Source organism: Bos javanicus, chromosome 16 (assembly GCF_032452875.1).
Source record: "Bos javanicus breed banteng chromosome 16, ARS-OSU_banteng_1.0, whole genome shotgun sequence".
Lineage (NCBI taxonomy): Eukaryota > Metazoa > Chordata > Mammalia > Artiodactyla > Bovidae > Bos > Bos javanicus.
In genome coordinates, this window is record NC_083883.1 from 27,845,797 (window position 1) to 27,870,318 (window position 24,522).

General features: G+C 40.7%; 1 protein-coding gene across 3 annotated transcripts in view; it reads right to left on the minus strand.

Moving 5' to 3' along the window:
- The window catches only part of TP53BP2 (tumor protein p53 binding protein 2), a 67,510-nt gene that overhangs the window by 19,537 nt on the left and 23,451 nt on the right, over nucleotides 1-24,522 (minus strand). For all 3 annotated transcript variants that reach the window (XM_061382310.1, XM_061382307.1, XM_061382308.1), the window contains 8 exons: nucleotides 20,861-21,008; nucleotides 14,199-14,312; nucleotides 10,636-10,718; nucleotides 5,680-5,781; nucleotides 3,369-3,543; nucleotides 2,636-2,817; nucleotides 2,110-2,274; nucleotides 1,496-1,724 (listed from right to left, as the gene is read on the minus strand). In XM_061382310.1, the coding sequence (XP_061238294.1) occupies nucleotides 1,496-1,724; nucleotides 2,110-2,274; nucleotides 2,636-2,817; nucleotides 3,369-3,543; nucleotides 5,680-5,781; nucleotides 10,636-10,718; nucleotides 14,199-14,312; nucleotides 20,861-21,008 (1,198 nt within the window). Of the gene's footprint in view, nucleotides 1-1,495; nucleotides 1,725-2,109; nucleotides 2,275-2,635; nucleotides 2,818-3,368; nucleotides 3,544-5,679; nucleotides 5,782-10,635; nucleotides 10,719-14,198; nucleotides 14,313-20,860; nucleotides 21,009-24,522 lie in introns of those variants that run through there.

A 24,522-nucleotide genomic window follows, 5' to 3' on the forward strand; every position in this document is an offset into this window, starting at 1 on the left:
GATCAAACCCAGGGCTCCCGCATTTTAGGCAGATTCTTCACCAGCTGAGCCACAAGGAAAGCACTTTATCTCTAAAAATCGGTTTAAATATCAGACTCACAACAAGCCCAGTAAACTTACTTAGAAACATCAGATTTTATACTTGTATTAACAATGTAAGAGTGTTCTCATTTACTTAAAATAATCACGATCAACACAAAGTCTGCCTGAAGCAGGAAGGACACGACTTCTCACAGGGTAAGGAAACATCACCATCACACCCAGAAAACGACTTCCAATTCATCAAATCAAGGCCTCGCTGGTGTGTCTTACGTAACGGCCACGAGTGATGTATGCACAACAAAAGCAGAAACGCGGGCTTTCAGCCCGTGACTCTGACCACAGCCTTGGATAAATCAAAATATTCAAGTGTTTTCTACACTGGCATTTAAGTTTCAAAGCCGCAGCTTTTCTTTCACAGAAGTAACTCTTTCTGCAATAAAACCCAGACTACACAGCACTACTGCGTCACAGTGGTAATTGCAGCAAAATAATAAATAATTTTAAAGTTAGCTATTATTTACACATGATAGTGGCTAGGGAAAAGACACAATTCTATTTTTTTCTCCTGAATAATAAGCTCATTAAAGGATACTTTCACCCAGCTTTTGCTACAACTCTCCTTTCATTTCCTCCTCTTACTAATATAACACTCTGGCGTGCACCCCACCCTCCAAAATATCTGAGGACTACACACAGAAAGCAAAGGTCACTAACACAAGCAGCCTCTATTACCTTCACTTTTTAAAAAAATTTGTTATTTTTTAATAATTGAAGGATAATTGCTTTACAGAATTTTGTTGTCTTCTGTCAAACCTCAACATGAATCAGCCACAGGTATACAATATCCTCTCCCTTTTGAACCTCCCTCCTTTTATCCTCACTTTTATCTCCCAGTGTTTCCTTTTATTCTAAACATTATCCGTAGGCAAATTCTCATGCAGAAGCACATATGGATAGAAAACACCAACCATCAACGGAGTGGACCCGCCACCTCAGTCTGCACAGATGACGCCACTAACACATATCTGGCCTTTTTACACAACAGGGAAGGTTCTCAAGCTGTTAACATCAGATCAAAATTTCTTTATTAATGAGAAGAAATTCAAACCAATGTTTAGGTTTTCAAAAAACCTGATGTTTTATTTCATTTCCTGAGCAGAACTATATCATTGAGCATTAAGAAAATTATCATTTCTTAACCCCAAAGAACACAAGGAGGTTTTTAGAATTTCAACACGAACAAGGAATAAATAGGAAGACACCTTTAAAACTCAAAATTTGGCGGGGGGGAAAAAAAATCTAAATTAAAAAAAAAAAAAAACTTGCTGTGAAGCACAAATAAAAGAAAGGTATGCCAAAATAAATAAATCAATAAAACTCAAACTTGAGGGAAAATCACAGTGAGGAGGGGAACAGCCAGGCCATGGAAGGACTAGGAAGTGCCTGATTTTACCTTTCGCTTGCGAGGCGGCCCCAGATCTCATGTTGGGCAGCGTCTGGACTTTCATGGGCCCCTCGGAAGCCTGCGTGGCCCCGGGCCCATCGGGCAGGGCTGGCTTCACCAGAAGTTCAGGCCGTGACGGGATCCGGGGCATAGTCGACGACTGGATATAGGGACCAACTGCCGCCACTCGACTCTGCCCCGATGCCCCCGGCTGGGGCACGTGTCCATCAGATGAGACCTTATTCGGAGAAAGCACAGGGCCTTTAGTATTCCAAGTCAGACCGGATCCAACTCAGAAAAGCCTGTGACACCATGATAATTTTAACTGCTAAAATCCAGCACTTTCAGGATCTAGCCATTGAGTGTACCAGAAACATCCCCCGACAAAAACACTCCTGGGTGAAGTCTCACCCACACTTCATTACAAGAATTAGAAAGAAGAGCAGAGCTACAGAGGGGATTATATTAAAAGTACAAGAAGAGTGGACTCTCTTTCAAGGAGCCACAAGGTCCTGTCTCTTTTCCGAGGATGTGCCCAGCAGTGTTTCTGAAATATGCAAGCACTGACCTCACTGGGATGGTCACTGTCCCCTCCTCCTGGTCCTGGCCAACCGCGCACTTACTGGAAGGTTCTCTTTCTGCTGCAGGGCCGCCTTCTTCTTCCACAGCCGGTCCCTGAGCTCATTAACACGCTTGTCCATCACCGCCACTTCTGAATTGCGCTTATTCAAACACTCCCTTTGTTGTTGCAGCTTGGCATTCTGCTCCTGGTTCAGTTTGTTTCTTAACTGAATAAAATTAGGGGAGAAAAAGGTAGCCAAGGAGTAGGCAGAAAAATTTCTCAAACAGATAATCACATGGTTCACTATTATATAATTTCTAAAAATGTAAGGTCCCTCCACACTTCTCATCTCATGGTTTAAAATGAAGTGTTAGACCACCGGCTGTGGTCACAATGAACGCCTCAAGTTTCCTGTTTGAGGTACCATAAAGTTTATTCTGGATTCTGTGGAGTTTAGGTCTTCCTCCCTGTCCCCACCCCTTTAAGGAAAAGAGGTGGAAATCCAGGACTTCCTGCCCTGTATGTGGACAACACTGTGGTGCTGGAGATGAGGTGCCACCGAAATGTCACAAGAGGCCACCATTTACCTGAAGCTCCTTGTAGAGCCGATCAAGCTCAGCCACCGCGGACTGGTTGTCATGGTGACCGTCAATCCTGCCGTTCTTCAGCATCTCCAGTTGTCTTGTAAGTTCCTCTACTTTTGACACAGCCAGAACAAGCTCCCTCTGCTTTTGCTGGAACAAACTATTCATCTGTTCAATTTCCTCCACTAAAGTAAGAACGAGAAAAGCAACAATTGTTGAAAAGAAAAATGAGAAGGGATCGCTTCCCAGGCAACCTAAGATGTACCATAAACTTCCTCATAAAAAGCAAAGAAAATTTTCAGAAATGTCCTAGAACCAACCAATTCCTATATAATCAACTGAAGTCAACAAAGACATCTATAAACCAAATCACTAAAGTTTTAATTAAAATGGCATTATAATCGATGGAGCTATTAATATGAATAAAAATCCTTGCCTTCATTGAACCTTCAGTCAAGAAACTATTTAGAGAGAGGAAAAAAAAAATATTCTATATTCCAAAAAAGAACCTTGTCTAGAACATTCAATAGCTGAATTCAACTCAGGGGAACCAGCAGCTTCGAAACTGCAGTGAGTTATACTTTTCCCCAAAAATCCTTTTTAAGTGACCTACATACAAAGTCTCATCTTAGCCCTCTTACTACAAATTCATACAAACTTCCTACACCAGTGTTTTTCTATACTCAAACAGTCTGTGGCATTTAGCACTGACATAAACTGACTGGGAGCAACTTACCAAGTTTCCCATTGCTTAGCCTCTTCTGTTCCACGTGGCCTTTAAGCGCTCTCACTTTTTTTAGCTTCGCTTCCTGATTCTCAGCTATTTCTTTGAGCCTCTTAAGCTTTTCTTGTTCAGCCGCTTGTTGCTGTTGACGCTGATCTTGCTGTTTCAGAAACTTCAAGCGCTGTTCCTAAAGATATAAGCCATCATCAGACATGTCATTTTAAACAGCAGACCACTAACCTACAATCACCCTGAGATGCCCAGACTGACGTGCATCTGTGGCATTGCTCCAGTCTTACCATCTGTCCTCACGCTGCCATCAGAACCACCTGGGGCGTTTGTGAAAAACAGACGCTCCTGAGCTCTACCCTAGGATCTACTTAAGGTCGTAAGATCCAGGAATCAGTACTGTTATCCAAGTGGTCCTTTTGCAGCGAGCAAGCAGTGATCTGTGAACTAGTTTTTATGAGCTGCAGCCATTAATATTAAGAAGGAGCTCATGCAGAGATGGGAGGCGGTAAAAGAAAGCTATTAAATGACACACTTTGAAGTTAAATTTGGATTCAGACTCAAGCCCTGCCACTTATTAGCTATGAGACTTTGGGGCAAATTATATAACCTCACTGAGTCCACAAGTCTGTGTCTTCACCTATAAAATGAGATGATCACTAGTCCCTCCAGGGCTGCAGTGAGGAATCAATGCAACGTGTAGTGGAAATCTCTGTGACCAGCATCTTACACAGTTAGGGCACACTCGGCACGCTTAGAAAAGAGCCAAGCATCTTACACAGTTAGGGCACACTCGGCACGCTTAGAAAAGAGCCAAAGAACTACTTTCTAAAGAATGCCTTTAGGAAACTGCAATTACGCAACTTACAATTTTATTCCTATTATATCTAAAATTTCAACTGAGGAAAACAGAGCCACACAATTTATACTCAAGGGTAAACTTCTCAGATTTGTATGGCTAACACATACAAGGACACAGATAGTTTCAAAATAAGACCTTGATTTTAAAGATTTATGCTGTTAACAATCGAATTTTTTATTTGAATTCATGTCCTTGCTACTCAAGGAATGCTGCATCAGCACCACATGGGATCGCATTAGAAATGTAAAATGTCAGACCCGCAACCCACACCTACTGAATCAGAACATGCATTTTTAACAAAACCCCTAGGTGATTCATACGCACATTAAAGTATGAGAAGCAACAATACACAGGATTTTGAAAAAGCTGGTGTCTAGCATCAAAAGTAGAAAAGGATGCATAGGTACATTTGGTGCCACTAACCCTCTGATGTAAAAAAAACAGCTGTTAAATGCCTTTAAATATTGTGTTTTCTACTTGGGAACCATATGGAAAAGTTTAATTTGTAATTTCAATAAATATTTTAAGTGTTAAAAAAGAAAAGAAAAGGATGCATAGGAACCCTAAGAAGTATTACAGGGAAGCCACAGTGCATGCTGAGAATGAGGTTGAAGAATCCTTGGCCATCACTTCAAAGCCATGCTGGGGACCTTGCTACTCAAACTCTCAGGTGTCCACCCCAGCTTACAGACCCTCAAAGACTGGTAAGCGAAAATATTGAGTGTTTAGACCAGGGCTAACAGACTACACAGCCTTCTGTCTGTGTTCATAAACAAAGTTCTCTTGGCACACAGCCACATCCATTCGTTTACCTATTGTTTATGGCTGCTTTCCAGCCACAGATGCAGAGCTGAGACTGCACAGCCTGCAAAGCCTAAAATATTTCGGCCCTTCAGAAAGTCTGACAACATCTGGTTTAGACTATTAGCCCAAGGCTCGCAGGAGCAGCCGCAGGAAGACTGGTTTTGAGAGTGATGGAGAAACTTCCCATATTTTCTCTGTTCAAGGAGAGGACAAGGTTTATTTTGTGGGTGGAGAATGTCCCCAAGTAGAGGCAAGCAGCCTGTTTTCGGTGCCAAGCAGTAGCTGGGGACAGGTGAGCATGAGACTTTGAAGTTCCTCCTGATTCAAGATGAAGTCAGCCCAGACTAGTGCCTGCAAGCAAAGCTGAAAGGCTCTTTACGCCTTCCCTGTTTTACCGACACTCAGCACAGCGTGGTTAACTTTGATCAGGATCGGGCCAAGGAGGATCTAAAACAACTGAATGATTTTAGCATTTCTACAAAACGCTACAGTGAAGAGAAGAAAGCACCACACAGCAGATACCTGTTGGGCTGATGTTATCAACTCATATGTGAGGGAACCAGCTTACTAGCAAGGGTGTACTGTAAACAGCTTTACTTACACAGGAACGGGAGTGGCCTGTTAGGTCTCTGAAAACATGGCCATTACCTTAGTGGCCAGCATTTGTTGCTGGGCCTCAATCTGTTGCTGCTGGCGGGACGCCATTTCCTGAAGTTCAGCAAGTGTCAGATCCATTCTAGGACTATTAACCTACCAAAAAAAGTGCAAATAATCCAACTCACTATAAAATGATCACGGAGACTCCTCCCTCAAATCATGTTATCATGACAAAATTATTTAGCTATTTTTCTCACATCATATTAAAGAACTCATTAATTTTTATATTACTATTCCCATATTGACTTAATATTTAAAACATAATGATACACAGACTCTTTTAAGTTGTAAATTTAAATTAAATAGTTTCAGTACTGACACAAATGGAACCATCTGGAATCACCTTGTTCTGCAGTTAAATTAGGAAGGCAGTATTTGACCACATCAAACATGATGTTGGGAATTGGCAGCAAACTTAGAATACAGTCATTAAAACACCCTTTAAAAATGTAACACTGGAATTTAAAAAATCCAAGACACAGTAGGTCATCAGAGACAAAGCAAGATGTCTACTATACTCCCTAAACATCCATTCCACATGGTCCTAAGAGGTTCTCGCTAGAAAGAAAGGAAGGCAGGAAGAAAGAAACTATATCCAGATTGCAAAGGGAAAAATTTTCTGTCTTTACTCAAGGACAACATAATCATCTATGAAGAAAATTCTATGGAATCTATAAAAAGCTACTAAATAAATAAGTTATTTAGCAAGAATGCAGGATAAAACATCAATAGCCAAAATCAACGATATTTCTATACATTAGCAAAACCCAGAAAACTGAAAAAAGACATTTTGTAATATCATTAAGATTAGCATAAAAACCATGAAGCACTCAGGAATAAATTTGACAGATGCTCAGGCCTGACACTGAAAACTTCAAAACATGGCTGAGAGAGAGAAGACCTATTTGGGGAGGAATACTGTGGTGCTTGTGAACTAAAAAGCTCAATATTGTCAGATGGCAATGCTTCCCATAATGACCTACAGAGGCAAGACAATACCAACCCAAATCCCAGCAGGCTTTTTAAAAAAAAATAAATCAACTGGCGAATTATACAATCTCATATGGAAGTGCAAATGAGACAGAATAGCCAAAACAACTTCGAAAAGAAGAGTTAGAAAACATACACTGCCTGACTTCAAGACTAAACACGCTTTAGTGATCAATACATTGTGTTACTGATATCATGTCAGATGAACAGATCAATGAAACAGAAGACAGAGTACAAAAACAGACCCACACCTACACTGGTAATTGATTTAAGAGAAAGGGCAGTTGAGTAGACAAAGAAGAGTCTTTTCAACAAATGCTGCTTGTACAACTGGATATCCACACACAATAAACAAAATGCACTTCTCTCACAATACATGCAAGTGTTAATTCAAAATGGATCCTAAACTCAGATGCAAGATCTAAAACTTCTAAGTTGATTAATTATACTGTATTGAAGTCATAGACTGGGAAAAATATTTGCCAATTATCTATCTAATAAAAAACCTTGGATTCAGCATATATAACAGAACTCTTAAACTCAATAATAATGAAGCAAACAACCCAATCATGAAAAAGATAAGCAAAAGAGGGGAACAGGAAGTTCCCTAGTGGTCTAAAGGTTAGGATTCATTTATTTCACTGCCCTGGCCTGGATTCAAAACCTGGCTGGGAAACTGAGATCCCAAAAGCCCTGCAACATGATAAAAAAAGAAGTGAACAAATATTAACACTTCACTAAAGACAATATATGAATGGCAAATAAGCACATGATAGATGCCCAATACCATCAGCCATCAGAGAAATACAAAATACAACCAGAATGTACTACCATCACCAGAAGCCAAAATTAAAAGCACTGACCATACCAAATGTTGGCAAGGATGTGGAAAAACTAGAACTCTCTGATGAGGACTATAAAATAAAACAATCACTTTGGAAATCAGTCTGACAGCTTCTTAAAAAGTTAACATATGAACCAACCATTTTACTCCTAAGTATTTACTTTAGGGAAATAGTAATAAAAGCATATGTCCATACAAAGATGTATACCCAAGTACTCATCACAGCGTGATACAGAATAACTAAACAATCAAAATGCCCAACAGATGAATGGATAAGGAGTGGTATAACCAGGCAATAGAATATCTCCCAGCAATAAAAAGGAATCAACTACTGATACACAACAAAATGAATAAACCTCAAACTATTTATCCTGAGCAAATTCAGACAGAAAAGAGTATATACTGGATGACTCCATTTATCCTAGATTCTGGAAAACAAAACTAATTTATGGCGACAGACAGCAGACTGGCTAGCAGTTCCCTGAGGATGGGAAGGGAGGCAAGAAGGAACAATTACAAAAGAACATAAGGAAACTTTTTTTTGGGGGGGTGATCGAATATGTTCATTATCTTGATTATGGTGACAGCATCAGAGATGTACACATGTCAAAACTTATCAAAATATATACCCAACATGTGAGCAGCTTGTTTATTGTGTTGTGTTCGTCACTTAGTCATGTCCAACTCTTTGTGAACCCACAGAACCCGCCAGGCTCCTCTGTCCATGGAATTCTCCAGGCAAGAACTCTGGAGGGGGCTGCCATTCCCTATTCTCCCAGGGATGTTCCTGACCCAGGGACTGAATGAACCCAGGTCTCGCACATTGCAGGCAGATTCTTTACCATCTGAGCCACCAGAGAAGCCCTATGTGTAGTTTATTATATGTCAATTATACATTAATAAAGATGTTATTTAAAAACCCAGTGAAGGGGTTTCCCTGGTGGCTTAGTAGTGAAGAATCCACCTGTCAATGCAGGAGATACGGGTCTGATCCCTGGTCCAGAAGATCCCACATGCTGCAGAGCAACTAAGCCTGTGTGCCACAAATATTATTGAGCCTGTGTCCTAGAACCTGGGAACTGCAACCACTGAAGCCTGTGGGCCCTAGAGCCCATGCTCCGCAACAAGTCACTACAATGAAAAGCCCACACGATGCAACTAGAGAGAAACCCCTACTTGCTGCAATGAGAGAAAAGCCCAAGCAGCAACAAAGACCCAGAACAACCCATAAATTTTATTTTTTTAATTTTAAGTGTTGTAATACTTTCATAATTAAAAAAAATAAGAAAAAAAAAACAGTGATGGGACTTCCCTGGCAGTCCAGTGGTTAAGACTCCAAGCTACCACTGCAGGGGGCAAGGGTTTGATCCCTAGTTGGAAAACTACAATTTTGCATGTCTCATGGAGAGGCCAAAAAATAAATAAATCATTTTAAAAAAATAAAAATCCAGTGATGGGGAAAGATACATTGTGTCGATATGCACTGAAATCTCGTTAATGGTCAGACCATTTCCATTATCCTTGTATCAGCCTTTCATCACTAAGATAACTATGAGATCAAAGAAGAGAAACAGGAAGAATTTGGGCAAGGTGGAATAAAAGCAGTGTGCGTTGGAGAGGTAATTTAGCTAATCCCTAACAAGGTTAAAAATTCTAAGCTCTGAAAAGAAAATGTCTACAAGGAGTCCCAAAGATACCTGCTAAAATTCATATGCAATAGCAAGAGCATTAATATATCATTAATGCTAAAAGCAATAACAGCAATAAATAAAATCACCAAAAAAACAAATACTTCCTCAAACTTATTCACATTGCTAAAAGCAATAACAGCAACAAATAAAATCACCAAAAAAACAAATACTTCCTCGAACTTATTCACATTAATGCTAAAAGCAGTAACAGTAACAAATAAAATCACCAAAAAAACAAATACTTCCTCAAACTTATTCAACACTTGTTCTGTATTTGTGACATATCCAGCATCTGACTTCTTTCAACAGCCATGTTGTTGCTGTTCAGTCATGAGGTCGTGTCTCTTTGCGACCCTATGGACTTCAGAAGCCCGGGCTTCTCTGTCCTATACTATCTTCCAGAGTTGCACTGAGTCAGTGATGCTATGTAACCATTTCATCCTCTGCCACCCTTTCTCCTTTTGCCTTCAATCATTCTCAGCATCAGGGTCTTTTCCAGTGAGTCAGCTCTTCGCATCAGGTGGCCAAAGTACTAGAGCTTCAGCTTCAGCATCAGTCCTTCCAATGAATATTTAGGGTTGATTGCCCTTAGGATTGACTGTTTTGATCTCGTTGCAGTCCAAGGGACTCTCAAGAGTCTTCTCCAGCACCACAGTTCAAAAGCATCAATTCTTTGGCACTTGGTCTTCTTCATGGTTCAACTCTCCCATCGAAACATGACTACTGGAAAAACTACAGCTTTGACTACATAGATGCTTGTCACCAAAGTGATGTCTCTGCTTTTTCAATTGCTGTCTAGGCTTGTCACAGCTTTCCTTCCAAGGAGCGAGCATCTTTTAATTTCATGGCTGAACTCACCATCCGCAGTGATTTTGGGAGCCCAAGAAAATAAAATCTGTCACTGCTTCCACTTTTTCCCTTTCTATTTGCCATGAAGTGATAGGCCCGGATGCCAATATCTTCGTTTTTTTGAATGTTGAGTTTCTTTTTTTTTTTTTTAATTTTATTTTATTTTTAAACTTTACAATATTGTATTAGTTTTGCCAAACATCGAAATGAATCCGCCACAGGTATACCCGTGCTCCCCATCCTGAACCCTCCTCCCTCCTCCCTCCCCGGAATGTTGAGTTTCAAGTCAGCTTTTTCACTCTCCTCTTTCACCTTCATCAAGAGGCTCTTTAGTTCCTCTTCACTTTCTGCCATTAGAATAGTATCATCTGCATATCTAAGGTTGTTGGATATTTCAACAACCATAGAGACCATTAATCACTTTCATGAAATAAATTTAAAATAAGCCTTTAAAAAAGGGTTTCCCTTAATCACCTACTGAATAAAAAATGAACAGTGAATGAGATTTAAAAGTTAAAAAAAAAGCAGCATCACTGTGGTCCAAACACAGAATGGGTAACGACGATCACTTACGCCATTCTCCTTTCTTCGATGTTCACCTGGAACTTTTACACCATTTCTTTTTAAACTTGGATCCTGAGACCTTGGTCCACTCACTAAGCACAAAATTCAAAAAGTATGCATTAACACTAGAGGTGACAGATATTTTAAGTACCAGTTCATTTCTCAGTTATGTTTTTAATGCTAATACTTTATGTTGAAAATATACTTAAAATACCAATACTTTCTAATACCAATGAAGTTAAGGTCTCACAGATTCAACCTGTTCTAGAAAACTTCACTTGGAACAGTGAATGGTCAGCACTAGAAAATGTCACATGCTAACCAATCCCTAGAAAAGCTGCATGAGTTAGGTGCTAGAGGAGAAAAATTAAGAATATAAATATACTTCTTCTTTTGGGTCATTCATACCATATGCCTACAGTGTCTGTTCCCAGTTCTCTTTAGCTACCCAGAAATAAAACTGGGAATAGTCTCACTGAAAGAAATAGGTGAAAATTAATCAACCCACCCTTGTACTCATTAAAGTGTTTGTAACTTCCACAGGAAGGAAGCAATCGAAACAGAACAAGTAGTAATTCGAATTTTGTGGTAATTCCTAAGTACTAGCAAGTACTTCCCCATTTAAGTAAAAAAAATTTCATTTTCTTAGCATGGGAAAGTACTAGTTGGAAAACATTGTACATTCTGCTTTTTGGGGGTAAAAAGAACTTTTCAGGTCCAAATATATGTTTCTCAGCATCACTTAATGTATCATGATAAGAAAATAGTTTTAACTTAAACTGATGAAAAATATCAAAGAGAGTTTCTTAAATACATGAAATTAAGCTTATAACTGTACTTCCCAGATGTTAGAGAAAAAATACTATTTCCCAAGAAGCTTTAGATAAAAATTTCTTCTGAATCAAATGTTTGTTGAACCTGCCTGGAAGCTTGGCACAAATTCCCACAAATAATAAATATGTCTATCCTCAGAGCCACATGTCACACTTATACCTAACTCCAACGTTTTCTCAGCTTTACTTTTAAAACTGCTCAATTTTCTGGCAAAATAGCTCAGGTATCTGTCACAATATTTCTGCAAGGAAAAAAAAAAAAATCTACCATTCCGGAATAATTGCTTTCTTTGCTGCCTCCAAGAGAGAGCAACTGAACTGGCATGTTCAGTTACATAATTAGAATAAAAAGCAAGAGCTTTGAAAATAGTGTCATATTAAAAAAAAGAGAGAAAAACGTAGCGGATTTCCATGGTGGTGGTCCAGAGGTTAAGACTCAGCACTTTCACTGAAAGGGGCATGGGTTTGACCCCTGGCTGAGGAACTTAAGAACCCACATGCTACATGGCATGGCCAAAAAAAAAAAAGTCATATACATTCTGGGTCACAGGTCCTAGTTAAACCAGAAAAAGAATACAGTAACAGTCTCTTAATCTGTAATCTAGAAGTCTACAACCACAAAGGCTGACACTAAACAGCAATCCTGTTTTATCCCAGTTTTGACACTGTGTGGCACTGGTGTTTTGCAACAAAGTAAAAACAGCGCCTTTATCTTCAGATTGTATTTCTCACATTACAGACACACTGAAACTGCATATTGCACTATTGAGAAGCTATTTAATAATTTACCAGGTACCACAGAGGAAGATAATTGAACTGACAGATGAAGGGAGAAAATTCAACTAATTGAGTAAAAGGAGATATATGCAATAATGTAAATAAAGAACAAAATAAAAATAAGATGCAGATGTCAAAACCACAAAAAAGAAGGCAGCTTTGGGGGGAAAAAAATGCATGTTTATTTAAAACAGTATTACAGACACAGTGAAGCTCAAAGGCCGAGGAACCAGCCAGGATAAGGAGACTCAGGTTCCCCTCCTGGCTCTGCCTCCTAGTATGTGGCCTCTGACAAGTCATCTAACCCCTAAGTATCAGCGTTTCTCATCTGTAGAGCAGAAGAGGCTAGACTACGTCAATTCTGGGGTCTCCCACACCTCTGATAATGTCTAATGGCTGCCATGTGGACCTCTGACTAAAGGAATAAAACTGAGATTCTATAACATGTAATAATTAACCTCTGTTATTGACATTCTTACTCCCAAGAATTTTTCAATATATACTAAAGTCACAAACCGTCAACTTTCCATTTTAAGAATCCCAACATTTTTAGAAACACCTAGTAACCCTGCTGCAACCACTTTCCACTGAGAACAAAGGCTTCCCTACAGATCTCAAGACTTGAAACTGCTTTCTCTCCTACATCCTATGAGAGAGACCTCAGGGTCACAGGTTTGACTGTGTTCTCAATGTCTAGTCTGCTTTCAGCCCACTATTTCCGATCTCCACTTATCACCTTCTACCCTCTGCTTACTGTCATCTAGAAACTCTGGTCACACAGACGTGACCACCTGACCCTTCTGTTCTCTTTGCCCAAGTCCCCCCCCTTCATTTTGGATGACCTCACCATCTAAAAGCTCGCCTCTCAGATCCACAACTTCCTGTCTCCTCTCTAATTCAGCTTTATTTCATGGTCCAATACAAGACCACGTTATCTAGAAATGCTCTACTCCTGACATGTTAAATTCAATCTTCTTACTTTTTGACCACAATTACCTCTCGCTACACCTGTTCAATAACCTGAAACTTGTGTTTCTTTCTCTGCAGCCCCTCCGCCTTCACTTCATCCCCATCTCGGCTTGAATGCCATATCACCAACATCCTCTTTTTTCCTTGTCTCACCAATTTTCCACTGAACTTGTCTGGCCAAATTCCAACCTTGGGTCAATCCAACCATCTTCTCCTCTTACAACCCTCTGGGCTGCAGAGCACCACTGCAGCAAAATCACCCATGGTCTCCTGGTGTCTAATCTCCACTGTCCTCTAGGGGCCCTGGCGTGCCAGCTTCCCTGGCCACACTCTCTCTTATTCTCCACCAGGGCCTCCCTCCCTCAGAGAAAACAAATGTTTTCAAATGAGAAGCCCCTCCCACTACTCCCATAGAGAGCACACATTTCCTGCCTCTGGGAAGCTTCCCTTCCACCCTGTTAAAATGGAACAGACCCTTCTCTTACCCTCCTATCTCACCCCTCGACCCCCTCGACCCTGAATTTCCCCTTGGCTAACTTGCCCATCGAGCATTCCCTTCTTCCTTGTATTTCAAACTCCTTCTCTACTGACTCCTTTCTTTCCCGCCCATATTAACAGCTGTAGTCAAGGGACTTCCTTGGTGGTCTGGTGGTTAAGACTCTGTGCTTCCAAGGCAGGGGACACGGGGTTGATCCCTGGGCGGGGAACTAAGATTCCACGTGCCATATGGTGCAGCCAAAAATAAAACATTAAAAAAAAAAAAAAAACTGTCATCAAACTTTTCCATCTTTCAACAAAACACAACAAACAGAACCGCACCCTTTTCTGCCCACCCTACAGAGTCAGGGCTTGGGAGAGACGGCTATCCTCACTTTTCCCCCTTGCTTCTTGCTCACTTATCCATCACACTGCCTGCTCCTGATCACGGGTCACCTCTCCCGAGCATGAAACTGAAGTCCGAATCTTTGTCATGATCAACAGGATGCTACCTACCAACATCCCTACCAGGGGGGCGTTCGTGGCGAAGGAAGAACCGAACTTCACTCCTCTGACTTCCAAACCGCTGCAGGACATCGAACATTCGCTCATTATCGGCAACTGGACGTTCTAAAAGAAATGAATAAATCATGTACAAGTCATGTTACCTGGTAACACATCACTTACTGTCTACCCTTCATACAAATTATGCATTATGAATGCAGAAAATACTATCTAAGATCTTTTTTAAAAAAAAAAGAACCCTTAGAAAATGAAGTATCACCAGCTTACCACCCACATAATCAGGGTCAAAGCTGGGTGGAATATGGGGATAGGAAAGGACTGGGTCAGGGCCACTGGCAAGAGCTCAGGAGTCAGATTCAGCAGCCCCTCACTAGTTCCAGGCAGGCCGTGAAGCTCTGCAGGTTCCAAAGTTCCTGTTATCTATTTCATAGGATGGTCTCTGAGGTCTCTGTTAACTCTAATGGTTCTATGATTTTCCAAGTATACAAATGAAAAATTAAAAACAACTTTCTAAATAGCCTTGTCTTTCTATTAGGGATTTTTTTTTTGACAATTTTACAAACCATGTTTAAAAAAAAAAATCATACACATGTATTTCCAAACAAAAGTCTGTTTACTGCCTTGAAAATATTCCTTGAGACAAAAAAAAAAAGAGGCATAGCTAAATACTACATGGGAACTGTAATCTTCCAATCTTAAGGAATCTGAACATAAAAACCAAATATACTGTTTGAGGATGCCAACAGTTTAAAATCAAAGAACTTAATCATTTTTCATGTAAGAATGCTGCAGTGGCCCCCCAAAAAATTCAATGCACTTGTCAGTAACCAAGGACACTATCTGAGTACCTTAAATAAACAACACGGGCACAGAAGAGAGCAGCCAAAGATTCAGCAGCCAATTCTGTGAACTAACCCCTGAACTTAATCGGCTTGGTGGCAACAAAGTACAGCTTGGGTTCTATTTACAGCAACATGACATAATGAGCAGACACAGATACCCTCTTCTCTAAACCAGAGAAAGTCTAACCAAGACGCCCCCCCAAGAGGAAACACTCGGAGCTGAGCGGACACCTTCCTGAAAGAAATTCTGGGCAGACCTTCTACCTCCTCACAAAAACAAAAATCACACACACACACACACACACTTTATTCCAAAAGAAATGAAGTAACTTCCAATCCATGTAGACCCTCCACCTTCTCACAAAAACAAAAATCTCACACACACTCACTTTATTTCAAAAGAAATGAAGTGACTTCCAGTCCATGTAGACCCTCCACCTTCTCACAAAAACAAAATCTTGCGCACACACACACACACACACACACTTTATTCCAAAAGAAATGAAGTGACTTCCAGTCCATGCAGACCCTCTACCTCCTCGCCAAAACAAAAATCTCTCTCACACACACACACACTTTATTCCAAAAGAAGTGACTTCCAGTCCATGTAGACCCTCCACCTTCTCACAAAAACAAAAATCTCTCACACACACACACACATACACACACACACACACTTTATTCCAAAAGAAATGAAGTGACTTCCAGTCCATGCAGACCCTCTACCTCCTCACAAAAACAAAAATCTCACACACACACATACACATACACTTTATTTCAAAAGAAATGACTTCCAGTCCATGTTGAGCGTGGACCTTCTAGGTCTAGAAGCTAAGGTCCTAATGGCCTACAGTGACAACATGCATACATATATCAAGTTTAGGCCAGCACAAGCGGAAATACACTTCAAAGGTTCTCAAAGCCGCCCATTTAACCCATGCTCCAACGACATCCATCCCTCGTCCTGGCGTCCATGCCTATGTGACTCTGAACAAGCCATTCCCAGCACTGAGAACTGTCCCCAGTACCCTCTTCTCCTTCTGCAGATGGAGCACCTCCATCTATTCCTGAAGTCATCACTCTGTATGAGAGAAATGTCTGCTGATTCCTGTTTTTACTTTGACAGCACACGTTCATCTCTCTCTTCTTTACAATCAAGCACAGCTCCTAGCAAACAACAAGAATCCAAGATATGTTCTCTCAGCAAATAAACCAGAGGGGAGTAAGGAAATGGAGATGGCAAGTAAAAGCTATCGTTTTTTAAAATTTTACTTTCTGACCACACAGCATGTGGGGTCTCAGCTCCCTGCACAGAGATCGAACCTGTGTCCCCTGCGCTGGAAGCAGTCCTAACCACTGGACCACCAGAGAAGTCCCAAAAGCTACTTATTTTAAAAGACAGTTAAAGGAAATGGGAAACTTGAAAAGCAAACAAAGTGGAAGTAACATAGTTACTATTTTTAAAATGGGACACCTTGGACAAGTTATAGCAAAAAAAAAAAAAAAAAAGGAGCTGAAAACGTAACAGCTATTACTTGCTGAGTGTGAACACTAAATGTGCCAGGGGCTATGCTAAGCCCCCTTCAAGTGTCAGCGCCTAGGATTTTCACACAATCCTGTGCAATAGATTCATTTATTATCCCAATTCTGTAGGAAAAACACTGAGGATCATAGAGATTAAGTATCTTGTCTGACATTATAAAGCTAGTAAATGAAAGAGACAAGATGTTGACACCCACGACCTTGCTCTTAATCACATCATACAAATAACCCTCAAATTAATTATGAATTCCCTGCAACCAATCAAAATCCCCAAAGAACTTTCCATGGAACATTTCAAGGTAATTCTAAAACATATCTGAAAAAGAAAATACACAAGAATAGTACAGGAGCACAATGAAATAAGCAGTTGCCTTTACAGGAAATGGCAACCCACTCCAGTACTCTTGCCTGGAAAATCCCATGGACGGAGGAGCCTGGTGGGCTGCATTCCATGGGGTCACGAAGAGTCAGACATGATTGAGCAACTTCACTTTCACTTTTCTGCATTGGAGAAGGAAATGGCAACCCACCCCAGTGTTCTTGCCTGGAGAATCCCAGGGATGGGGGAGCCTGGTGGGGTGCCGTCTATGGGGTCGCACAGAGTCGGACACGACTGAAGCGACTTAGTAGTAGTAGTAATCTATTATAAAACTAGAGTAAATTAAAACTATTTGGTCCTCATCAAATTTTTGCATCTGGTCTCATGTCACTGGATATATTCTAGTGTCTCCTAGTTTATGGGAACTTAAGAGTATGTTACTGCTGTGTAAAAACTGTATAAATCTTAATTATCTCGAATTGGTTCATAGTATTTTTCAGGCCTACTATATCCTTCTACTTCTCTGTATATTCATTTTACTAATTTTTGAGAGTTTGATATTGAAACTCCAACTAAAAACTTTAATTTACTTATTTAAAAAAATGATTGCAATATATAGTGGAACTATATGTAACTTTGTTCTGTATTTTCCAAGTCTCTGTAAATGAGTTATCGTATTTTCATAATTTAAAAACTAAGAAAAATAAAATTTAAGAAAACTATTTGATCCTATCATAAATAGAAGAAAAAAATAAAAGTAACTGGCTGAAGCTTATAGAAACATACTTCCTATGAGATATAACAAGACTATGAAGTGAAGTTTCACATCAGTAAGGAAGAAACCAAGTGTCTTCAATAAGACACTTAAAAAAATTCACTATCCACCTGGGGGGGGGAACATATTAGATCTCTAATTCACACTAGTCAGAAAAATTAATGACAAAGAAGAAGGGAAGGGTGGGGAGGGTAGGGAAAAAAATTTTAAATTTAATGGTACCAAACAACAGGAGACTATGTTTACAGCCTTAACATACAGAAAAGACTTTTTAAAACAACACACAACTAGGCCTGAGTTCTAGAAGAGTTGTGTTTTTCTATAACATCTACAAATCAAGAAGGAAAAGGGCAAAAGTCAAAAGAGACTTGAGCAAAGACTATAACGAAACAATCTTTTTTTTTTAATGGAAATCCAAGTGGCCAGTAGATAAATGAAAAATGATCAACTTCAGCATCAGCTAAGCAAAAGTAAGAATTCATTGTATTAGTATCTTTTTTTGATGAGGAATACTTTTAGAAATAACTGGTAGAAGTGTGAATTTCTACAGCCTTTGCTGAGGGAAATCTGGTGAAATATATTCAAATTTAAAATGTGTGAACCTTTAAGCAAGCAATTCCTGGTTATCTACCCTAGAGAAATGCTTGCACGTGATCTAGAGGCTTCTACAAGGCCTTCTACTGCAACATTTATAGAAATAAGAGAATTAATTGAAATGTTAGTGAATAAAGAAATGCAGTTTGTGGGTCATACTACGGAAAATTATGATAATTAAAAACAATGGTACGATGGTGTAGATTTACACAAGCTAATCAGAAAAGACCTCCAAGCTATACTGTAAGGTAAAACGATAAATTGTAGATAGCAAGATGTATGATACTGTTACATAAAGAAAAAATAGAGATGACACAAAACTATTTCTATAGTTACAGTACAGAGAAAAGTCTGAAAAGTTATCTGCTAAAATTATAAGCAATTATACATCAAGCGACACAAGATGGGCTTGTGGGAGAGGTTTCCATTCCATCTATATTATTTGCCTTACAAAAAAGAATCCATTCATGTGGTCTTTTTTTTTAATTAAAAAAATTAGAAGAAAGAATATCCTTTAAACACCCTCATTACATAGCAAGGGCTACTGAACTCAAGTGAGCAAGATACTAGAGAGGAAAGGGAAACAGTGGAATCAAGAGTTTCAAGGGAGAGGGTGAGCCTTGGCAAAGGAAGGAAGTCAGAAAGAAGGGCAGGCACACATCCAGAGGAACCTGAGGTAAGCAGCGGGGAGGAGACTGAGGAAGCGCACAGTGCATGGTCTCAATCACTTCACTTTGGGCAAGTTATTTGCAGAATGCAGGGAGGCCACCAGAGCAGCTAGAAGCTCGTTTATTCTTTCAGTAAATATTTCCTGAGCACTCCCTCGAAGCTAGGACACAGCAAAGAATGAGACAAGCAGGTCTCCACTCTTAAGGAGTTTACATTCTCGTGCGTGTGTGTGAGGCTACACGGATTAAAGAAGCAGCAGATTAATAAACACACACACAAAAACCAGACAGACACGTCTCATGCACAGGATCAAACCAGGATGACATAATAGAGAACCTCGTGCCTGCTTTAGTGGGAAGCTCAGGAGAAACATCTCTGAAGAGCCAAGGTGTTAGCTGCAATCCAAATGACCGGCAACAACAAAATCTGGGAGTGCAGAAGGAGCAGCTGGCACCAGAGGCTCTGAGGTGGGACACAGCTTCATTTATCCAGGAACATAAAAAAGCGGCAAAAGGTGAGCAAGGAGGAAAATGGTACCAGACCTCACAAATCTAAAGACCTCACAATTTAAAACCAAGACTCTGGATTTTGTCCTAAGTAGAATAAAAAAGTTAAAACAAGAAAGTCAAACTATCAAATTTTCATTTAACAGGGATCACTTGGAGGGACTTTCCTGGTGGTCCAGTGGCCAAGACTCCATGCTACCAATGTTAGACGCTCAGGTCCGATCCCTAGTCAGGAACTAAATCCCATATGCTGAAAAAAACGAAAAGATCTTGCATGCCAAAAGGAAGACCGAAGGAAGAGCCCACATGGTGCAACCAAAACCTGGCGCAGTCAAATAAATTTAATTTTTTTTTACAAAAAGGATCACTAGGGTTTCTTTACGAAAATGGTCTAATCTAGTTCCTATGTGAAGTAAGCAGCTCAGAGAGAGTGAAGGAAGTCTTCCTGAACACCCAGCTGTAGGAAAATCATCCGAAGATGATTGAGAAGACTTGCCTGGGAAGCAGAGGGTGTTAGCTGAAGTCACACCCCCATGAACGGTGTGAATGCAGTGAACAGTGGGAAACCTGCACTGAGATAAACTGCACCAAAGGGGAGAAGAAAGAAACAGTAAAGGCTCACCCAAGCTGTACAGGGATAGCGCACAACTCGTGAAACATTACTCCTCCATCTACAAACTCCTGAAGGGCCAAAAAGAAACCAGGCTGTCCCATTTTAGGGCTCCAAAGAACTAAGTAAGGGACCGATTTCAAGGCTTAAAATAATGACTATGATTTCACCACTGCCTCCTGCCACCATAATTAACTCAATACCGAAGAGCTCTCCCTAAAAACCTCCAAAGACTTAGAGACGGCAAAACAATCAGAACAGCTCAGAATGCCTCAAATTTCTAATGAAGTGAAACCACCTAAGCATACCCAAAACACTTCTGAGCACAGTACATTTTACCCTAACACCTCCAGAAGTTTCCACCCCATGTATCAGCTGCTTATCCTTTGACCTTTAATACTGTAGTGTCTATGATGTGCTGCGGAAAAAGAAAACAGCAGAGGACTTTGGAGGAACTTCCCAGGCAGTTCAACGGCCGTGACTCCATGCTCCCAGTACAGGGCGGGGGGCCCAGATTGCTTCCTTGGTCAGGGAGCTAGATCCCACATGCCACAACCAAGCGCTGGAATGCCACAACTAAAGATCCCACGTGTTGCACTGGGACCCAGCGTAGTCAAAATAAATATTTAAAAAAAAAAAAGACTTTGGAGGAGGCAACAAAACTGGACTGAATAGATAAAACTGTCTCTCTGATAGACACCCTATTCTCCAGTTTCTCCATGGATAAACATGAGAGGCACACACTGCCTTCTCTAAAACTTTTATAATAAAGATGGCACAGATGAAGAAGACGTACCAGAGCCACACCACACTTCAGCCAGGTGGCAATCGCTCTCGCCAGGTTCTTTGCACAAGTCCACCACATCTCTGCAGATGGTTTCTGGAGTGACAGGGACTTCTGTGAAGTGCTGCTCATTGTTGCTGAGGTACACAGTAAGAAACATCTGGAAACAGAAGGAGAAACACAAGGGTTATCAGTACCACCTACACTAGCGCTGGTCACTTCTCGCTTACTTTAGATTCCTTTCCCCGACTGTCTTAACTGAAATGCAAATACACAACAGGACCATCTGGCTGTCTCCAGGCCCAAGGTGGAGAGGGACCCGGAGCTTTGCTGATGGCCCCTGCCCTCCCTCCATCAGCTGCGCCTGAAGAACCCTAGGGGATCCCTGGAGCACAGTAAATGGATCAGTGCACACAAAAGGTCAAGTTAAATCTTCCTCTGACAGTTTATTTATGTCATTTGTTTACCAAGACTTCTGTAGTTCTTAGTATATGATGTGCCAGGCCCATACTACAAAGAGATTCTCCCATCAGCCCCGTGAGTATGATCAGGAGATGATGATCACACAAACACATGCTTAACTGAGCAAAGTCTCTTTCAGGAAGGATACATAAACAAAACATGTGTTGCTGCTGAAGGTGGGGATGGGAAAAGGGGACAGAATTCAGAGGGATATCTAATATTTATACCACGTACAATGTATCACCTGTTCAAACAATTATATTTTCAAATCTAAGATGTTTTAATCAGATTAGATACATACTTTAAAGCATAAGTCAGTGATGGCTCAGTGGTAAAGAATCCGCCTGTCAATACAGGAGACACGGGTCAATTCCAGATCCAGGAAGATCTTACATGCCTCAGAGCAACTAACCCCACGTGTAACTATAAAGCCTGTGCTCTAGAGCCCACCGGCCACAACTACTGAAGCCCATACACCTTAGAGCCCATGCTCCACAAGAGAAGCCACCCCAATGAGAAGCCCGTACATGGCAACTCGAGAGTAATCCCTGTTCACGGCAACTAGAGAAAAGCCCAGGCAGCAACTAGAGAAAAGCCCAGGCAGCAACAAAGACCCAGCACAGCCAAAAATAAAAATAAATAAATACAATTATTTTTAAAAAGCTTAAGTATTCATCAATAAGGTGTAAGTAGAAATGAATGGCTGTCGTGCTAAAGCTGAGATGACCTTGTATATAAACACTCAGACCAGAAGATTTAGATCTAAAACTCAGTCTTCCTCCCGGTAAAAACAGATACTGTATCTTAAAAACACTGCATCTGCCTACAGTACGGGAGACCTGGGTTTGATCCCTGGGTCAGGAGGATCCTCTGGAGAAGGAAATGGCAACCCACTCCAGTACTCTTGCCTGGAAAATCCCATGGACGGAAGAGCGTAGTAGGCTACAGTCCATGGGGTCACAAAGAGTCGGATACGACTGAGCAACTTCACTTCACTTCGCTAAAGAATTCAAGTGTTCACACCTATCAAATAACAAAACAAAAAAAAATCAACCAAACAAAAAACAACCATTGTTAATTCCTAGCACTGAAGAAAACTGAGCAAATAAATTGTTGATGACAACTCAAGTCTGCAAACCCATTAGCTCATTCATTCAGTGAGGACTTACTCTGGGCAGATTAATGTGTATCGGGATTAAAACAAGTAAACAAAACCCAGACAATTTGAAAGTGTAATTCCACTGTGAGCTTTATATTCTGTGAAAATAATTCTTATTAGAGAAAGAAAATGCAATGGCTTTGAAACATGAACTTGATGGACCAGTATACATTCTGTAAAAAGAATTAATGAGACCAAGCCAAACACTGCAGGAGTTTGGGTTTTAAGGCTATAACAAAACAGAAGGGGATTTCCCTGGTGGTCTAGTGGCTAACATTCCAAGCTCTCAAAGGAGGAGTCCTGGGTTCAATCACTGGTCAGGGAACTAGATCCTACACACTGCAAATAAGAGTCCACACGCCACAACCAGAGATCTCACATGCCAAAAACAAGATGGAGATCCCCTTCGCTGCACCTAAGAACTGGAGCAGCCAAACAAATAATTTTTTTTTTCTTTTAAAGGCAGAATGAGTAGGATCTGCACTGTGGTCACAATGACACATACAAGCCACAGTGCCCTCAGTCACATGGCGTCTCACCCAGCATAAACCTCTCTCCCACTACCCCAGAAGTGAGAGTTGCTTGCATTAGGCTCTTCTTTTTGGGGGGCGTGGGGGAGGGGAGGGGACAGCAGGAGAGCGGCAGCATCTGACCAGGGATGATGATGGAAACTGGCTGAAACAGCAGACTGGCCGCCTCAAGGATCTGGTTTGAGTAAGGGGAGAAGAAAATGCACAGAGAAGGAGGCCCCCTGGGTCCGTGGGCTCTGCCCACGGGGCTTCCCTGCTCCTCCCTGCAGTAAAACTATGCTTTTCCAAAGTAAGCCAAGTCTCCACTTCCTGCAACTGAAGCTCTTCATTCACAGAAACACATGTAACACAGAAAGGAACCCCCCAAACTGGAAAACATAGACAGGAACCCATTACAGCTAGAAGGCAACTCAGAAATAAATTTTAAAGCGGATGCTATCAAAAAAATAAAACATATGAAAACAAAGCTGCAAAATTTGTCAGCATGAGCTCAGAAGCCTTCAAGCTAACTGTATCAGGTTCTTCACATTCTGATAAACTGTGCTACATAAAGATACATAGTTCCAGGCCTCAGCTCAGCCAACAAGGCAGCACTTTAAAACTGTTACACAAAATGAACACAGGTTTCCACCCTGGTGCGACTCTGGATACATATACAGCACATGTAACCAGTGTAAATAATTTACACTTTAGTATTAAAGAGTACTCCTCCTCCATACTCCCTACCCACATCAGAACTTTCTCTGAAGTTTAACACTTCAAACATAGGAACCGTTTTCATTGTAAATATGAGACTAAGAGGCATTTATCAAATTATAGAAATATTTAATATACTGTATATACACAAAACAGGTTTTCCCAATGACTCAGCAGGTAAAGAATCTGCCTTCAATGCAGAAGACACAGGAGATGAGAGTTCGATCCCTGGGTCAGGAAGATCCCCTGGAGGAGAAAATGGCAATCCACTCCAATATTCTTGCCTGGAAAACCCCTTGAACCTAGTGGGCTACTGTCCAAAGGGTCGCAGAGTCAGACACAACTGAGCGACTGAGTACCCCTATATACAAAACACACACTGTATCAACAAATAAGAGGTTATTTCCCAAGATAAAAGTGCCTTACCTCGTAAACCTCATCTTAAAGAGTCCTTTCACACACATTATCTCAGAAACTTACATCAACTCTCAGATAAGCAGAGCAGATATTACTTTCTCTATAAATGAAGCAAGAGTCTTTTATAAAGAGTCTTTATACTGGCTACTAAAATGAGAGGATGAGCGTACAATTCTGTTCTCCACCCATCCTCTACTCTTTCAGCTGTTCCTTATAGCAGAAGAGTATTAGGAAATGCTCTATTGAACCCTGGTAAAAATCCCCAGGAGGAGGGCAAGGCAGTCCACTCCAGTATTCTTGCCTGGGGAATCCCCATGGACAGAGAAGACCCTGGTGGGCTACAGTCCATGGGGTCGCAAAGAGTTGGTCACGACTGAGCGACTAAGCACACAACCAAACTTGTATAGAGA